Source organism: Homarus americanus, unplaced genomic scaffold (assembly GCF_018991925.1).
Source record: "Homarus americanus isolate GMGI-L3 unplaced genomic scaffold, GMGI_Hamer_2.0 scaffold25013, whole genome shotgun sequence".
Lineage (NCBI taxonomy): Eukaryota > Metazoa > Arthropoda > Malacostraca > Decapoda > Nephropidae > Homarus > Homarus americanus.
Genome location: NW_024722158.1, coordinates 1,653,240 through 1,659,111, shown reverse-complemented (window position 1 = coordinate 1,659,111; position 5,872 = coordinate 1,653,240). Strand labels below are relative to the sequence as shown.

Sequence of the window (5,872 nt, the reverse complement as noted above, 5' to 3'; positions counted from 1 at the left end):
CTATAGTCTTTGATTTAACTGTCCTGCGACACACCATGGTGATCGTACCGCAGCAGCTACTGCCGACCACCTACTAGCTACCAGCGACAGAGTGTGACTGCTGCCAACCAGCACCTCCTTGTGTACGACGACACACAGGCTTTGCCCGGTAAACGGGCAAAGTCCGCCGGGCACTATTCGATCGTGTGGACGGGGCTTTAGACTGGTGGCGGTAGCTGCCCGCCCCTCCATGAGACAGATCGCCCTCTCTAGTGATGCTGTGAAGACCAGCCTTCTCCTGTCCGAGAATTTGTGCTGGGACGATTTACGCAATACTGTTTTCTTTTGGAACACCATACTGATCTGCATTGACCCGCACTTGTAAGTACAGCCTAAGTGATGACATACCCCTCGGTACTGAAATATTGTTGACTAATTATGCCTGCTCGTTTCTGCCTAACCTGGAGTAATAAGACAATGCAGAATGAAGCGAAGCTAAGATTAATAGAGTTATGAACTTTGTGTTATGTCAGTATGTTTAATAAATTGTAATTCAGATAAAATTGTGTGAGACAAACTAATTATGTATCAGATGTACCACCTTGTAATATTATGAACGCCTTCTCCTCTGCAGGTTTTGACCACATCAATAAATATTGAATGCGTCAAAAGACGGGTTTCAATCATTCCCTTCGACTTGCCCGTAACCTGAACGTCCTTAACTAAGGCGTTTACAATAACAATAGACTTTTGAACCTGTAGGTTATTTCAAATTCATTTTCAATTCAAATCGTTTAATTAATTAACAAATAAAAATAAACATATGAATTTGGCCAAAATTTGAATTATAATGACCCAAATTAATGAGGATACAGTGTACTTTATTAATAAATGTACAGCCAGTTAAAAAACAATCTTTACTGGGGAGGGGAAGGGAAGGAGGGGACGGGAAGGGCACGGGAAGGGATGGGAAGGGAGAGGAAGGGAAGGGAGGGGATGGGAAGGGAAGGGAGGGGAGGGGAAGGAGAGATGAATTTCAGAATGAATACTGTCACTCAGTTGTCTCAGTAGCGTCGTAAATATTTTCATCCGTTACGTCACATTTTCTCTCACAATTTTGTAAAGATTGATTTTAGAGCGACCAAGGTTGAGTCTACCATGACAATCAATAACAATAACAGTTTCAGAATTCTTCCTTAACAATATCTAGTTCTTCCAGGCACTCCATCTTTAAAGAAGATTGGTCAATTATCTCAGGCCCTGGTGAAGCTTCTGTCTCACAAATGACTGAGAGTGGATCATAATTAGTTTCCTTTTTCACTCCTTCAGAAACACACATCTCCACTGTTGGTTGGCAAGACAAGCTCAAGTCATGGTGCAAATCCTGGCAACTTTCACCTTCATAGTGATGAGAGTTGACCACTTGGTCAGTCTGGTAACATCTCTTTACATGTAATATTAAACTCTCTTTCTCTATAAAGTCTTTCATGCATCTTACACAGTGGAAAGGTTTTTCTGAGTGAACTTTCTTGTGTCTTACTAGGTTAGACCTTTTAGAAAAGCCTTGATGACATTCAGAACACTGAAAAGGTTTCTCTCCTGTATGAGTTTTCTTATGATTTTTGAGAAGAGATTTATATGAGAACCTTTTAATACACTGTGAACACTGAAAAGGTTTCTCTCCTGTATGAGTTTTCTTATGATTTCTGAGAGAATTTTTATGTGTGAACCTTTTAGGACATTGTGAACACTGATAAGGTTTCTCGCCTGTATGAAGTCTCGTATGTTCATCTAAATGACCTTGTCTTCTAAATCTTTTCAAACATTGTGAACACTGATAAGGTTTCTCTCCTGTATGAGTACTCATATGTCTCACTAACTCACTTTGTCTTTTAAATTCTTTAAAACATTCTGAACACTTCTTAGATTTCTGTTCTGTATGAACTTTCAGATGATTTATGAGAGAAGATTTAAATGAGAACCTTTTAAAACATTCTGAACACTCAAATGGCTTCTCTCCTGTATGACTTCTCATATGTGCTTCTAAGTGACTTCCTTGTGAAAAGCCTTTAAAACATTCTAAGCATTGAAATGGCTTTTCTACTGTATGAACTTTCACATGTCTCACTAAATCATGTTGTCTTTTAAAACCTTTAAAACATTCTGAACACTCAAATGGCTTCTCTCCTGTATGACTTCTACAAGCCAAGCACTTCCGTGAAAAAGCCTTTAAAACATTCCTACAATAATGGCTTTTTCTACTAAAAGGAACTTTCTATATTCTCACAAATTATGTTTTAAACTTTGAAATGATCATACCAAAACATTTTCCCGTATGATCTTCTGTGTTATTTATTTATTTATGCATACCTCTATATTCCTATCGTTCTCTGAGGACCCTTCACATAAAACTGTGTGTATTGTGTGTCTGGGAAGTTGCTTCCAGAAAGGACACTTAACTGGCAAACTGTTTCTCCTACGCGAACCGAGTAATGCCTGTTGCCAATTATGTATTTTATGAAACTGAAACATAAATCAATTCAGTGAACGTGATTTCTTACTTCACAACGATAATGATAAAGTATATGGCGGTCGTTGAGGGAGGTGCATGGAAGCGAACCAGCTTTATATCACACTGGCTACAATGTCTTCATACCTTTGAACCCAAAATGCAGTACAGGTAAGAATGAGTTACACATAACTAGGCGTTTCGTCACAATAAGCACTGTTTATGACTCACATGCTACTCTATAAAACATTCTACCAGGGAAGCAAAAGTAAAAACAGAGTCAAATGATTGACATATATGTATAGTTCTTCTATTTATGAAAACAATAATACTCAGGCTTGAGTATATTTACTGTACTATGATGGCTAAAACAATAATATTCTGTGCTCATATACTACTGTACTTGTGGGATGGTTGAAACAATAATGGTTTCATGTTTATATTTACAAATAGATGGTTGTAACCTTAACATGAATATACAAAAGCCCATGAGTGGGGGTGAATCTATACACAAGTTTTGAATTATTTTTAAAAACATATTTCCACAAGGAAGAATAATTTCTGTCTACTTGTAATCTTTTGGTTCAGTTGGTAATACTTTGTTCATGTCCACCGTTGCTTTACACCTGCACCTAAATATATGTTTTACAGTTTACTGCTTTCTTCTTCCTAATTGCCATTTGTTCTAGTCTATATCTGTGGGAAGGAAAGTCAAAACATATTAGTGAAATAATACTAGACTTCCTTTATGTAACTAGAGACATTCCTACATAAAATGCCCTCAAAACATATTGTACTGTGCTAAATAATACTTGTTAATATTATTCAACTACAGTTGTATCTCACTTTATGCTGTAGATGTATTCTTGTAAATGGTCGTAACACACATACAGCTCAACCTTAATTTCTCCTTGCTATGAAAATAAAGGAAAGAGGGATGTGGCGCTAACATCATTCTGTGGTATATACTCGAAGGTACTTTTCGCTAACGCCGTGGGTTCCGCCTCGAAAACCGCCACTCTAACTTGATAAAAGGTTAACGGAATAAATTTCTTTCCCATAAGAAATAGATAAAATATGGGAGTTATGTTCTCAGCCTCCTTGCCCCATAAAATACATTACATATACAGTACATAAATTCAATGGCATTTTTTATGAAAATAATATAAGTTAGGTTAGGTTGTTTACAAGGGGTTAGGGTTGAAATCAAGTGTTCAGATGTGTTGTTATGAATGTGATGTGATGTGTTATGGAACATTCACCTACAGCACAGCATCACTTCCAAAATAGGTATAGTGCCAACCTGTGGGACAATGAAAGGTCAGCAGCCCATGGTCTGTTTAATAAGCAAAGGTGACAAGGGAGGGGGGGTACAGAGATGTCCACACAGCTTCTTGAGGTTGAGTTGTAACTAACAGTTTAATTTCCGGCCGCCGTGGGTAGACCTAAACACTGTTGCTTAAATTCTGTATGACTCTAACACTTCTACTGCAGTGCAAACCTTATCCAAACCAGCAACATACACAAGTGATAAAGCCACTGAATACATACAAAATGATAGATCCATTATTACACAATACCAACATATGATTTGGTACAGGGGCAGTGCTCGCTAGGGGACAATATAATCCTGAAGGTGCCTGGGAGAGCACCTTGTCCGGGTGTGGGTCCCTCGTGGGTGCTACGGTACTTAGTGGGCTTAGCGCGCGGTGGGCATTGAGGTGAGGTGGGCGCTATTCTATCGCTATTATTCGGCCCTTCTTCCAACCAGACGTGAACAGGCATTATCTGGGGCTGGGACTCAAATTAACCACCCCACTCCTTTGTTCTGGGACTTATACCCGCTTGACCTGATACTCAGTGGCGGAGGTTGTGGGCGGTCAGGTCGAACTCCATTGTAGTGCGTTGCCGGAATGCGTTGGCGCCCTGCAGTGGTGTGTCTAAGAGTCCCCTGGACTTGTGTTGCCCCTCAATAGTCTTTAGCGACTTTCATTGTGGCTCAGCCCGCCGTTGGACCGCAGTAGACCGACATACCTTTAGCGCCACACACCAGTCTTCTTGAAGAACTTCTACATTTTGGCACTCAACAAGTTGGTCCCCCGAAATACACCCATTGCGAACCCCAGCAGGTTTGCACCGCTTGAAAAGCTCCTGAGGGTGACACCAGCCTGTCAAGACCATTTGGTAGGTGCCTCACCTCCAGCCATCCCCCATGAGCCTGTCTGCATGGTACGTAGTTACCAGAAGGAATTGTCCAAATTGGTTTCGAAATTTTTCAACACATTACTATCATGATATTAAACACAAAATGGAATGACAATGCATAGAGTCTTAGTAGAACCTGACCTAACATGTCTAAACCTGGCGGCTCTGTTAGGTCAGGTTCTACAGATTCTATGCAATATCGCAGGTTAATTTATGTGTTAAACAACTACCTAATATTGAGGTGATATACATCCGCAGAATATGAGGAATACTGAAGCTGCTTCACTATCATTTAGGACATTCTTTGAAAAGGAATTCAGTGGAGGCAAAACAACAAAAATGGCAATAAGGAGGAGAATTGTGAAGCCGGATAGAGTAAAATAAATAGATTGTCAGGTTCTATTCACTGTTGTTTCCATTTCAGTGTTTAATATCATGTTATTAAAGTATCACATGCGTGGTTAAAGTTAGTATACAGGAAAACCCAATCTACTCTAAAGTTATTTTCATTATTGTTTTGGCTTCACATTATTTATCAGTGAGTTCTTGATATGATAAATAATTTGTTAGCAATTTTTTCACTTCACAGATAATTACGCATCTAGGCGCACTAGTTTGTCTTGCAGGCGTACGAGGCCCTGCTAGCTAGCTGGAGGCTTTTCCTTGCCCCAGACAGTTTTGTTTTTCAGCATGTCAAGGAAAGTTGTCGCTGTCTTATATGGACGGCTATTTTAATTTAGGATAAAAGACAACCAGACCCTTCAAATGTTTAAAGATCACTTACTATTCCTTTTACATAGAGACTATCCACACTGCGAAGCCCTGTGCTTTCTCGACTGAAAGAAATTTGTTTCAGCTGCACAAGAAAATTATCAACAAGAAAAACAAGTGGCAATTCACTACAAGCACTACTGCCAAGTACTCTGTTCTGCTACACAGGGAGGTGTCAATGCCTCAGAAGATACTGGAAGGCATTGGTGTTGCCCAATATGTTAGACCCTGCTGCCATATGCGTGACCAAGCAAGTCCTGCGATGATGATTCAACATTCTTGCCTCATTTACACACAAGTGCAGTCTCAATTGTTTTCTTTCTTCCATCGACAATAAAACATACTTGCGCATTAGCAGGAAATTTGCTCAAAGTTGCTCTCTTCAGCATTGCTTCTTATACATATCTA

General features: G+C 39.5%; 1 protein-coding gene across 1 annotated transcript; it reads right to left on the bottom strand.

Moving 5' to 3' along the window:
- Window positions 1-756: 756 nt before the first annotated feature.
- LOC121862074 (oocyte zinc finger protein XlCOF19-like) lies at window positions 757-2,178 on the bottom strand. Its single transcript, XM_042360012.1, has one exon. The coding sequence runs from the start codon at window positions 2,012-2,014 to the stop codon at window positions 1,163-1,165; it is 852 nt and encodes a 283-aa protein (XP_042215946.1). The 5' UTR covers window positions 2,015-2,178; the 3' UTR covers window positions 757-1,162.
- Window positions 2,179-5,872: the final 3,694 nt, after the last annotated feature.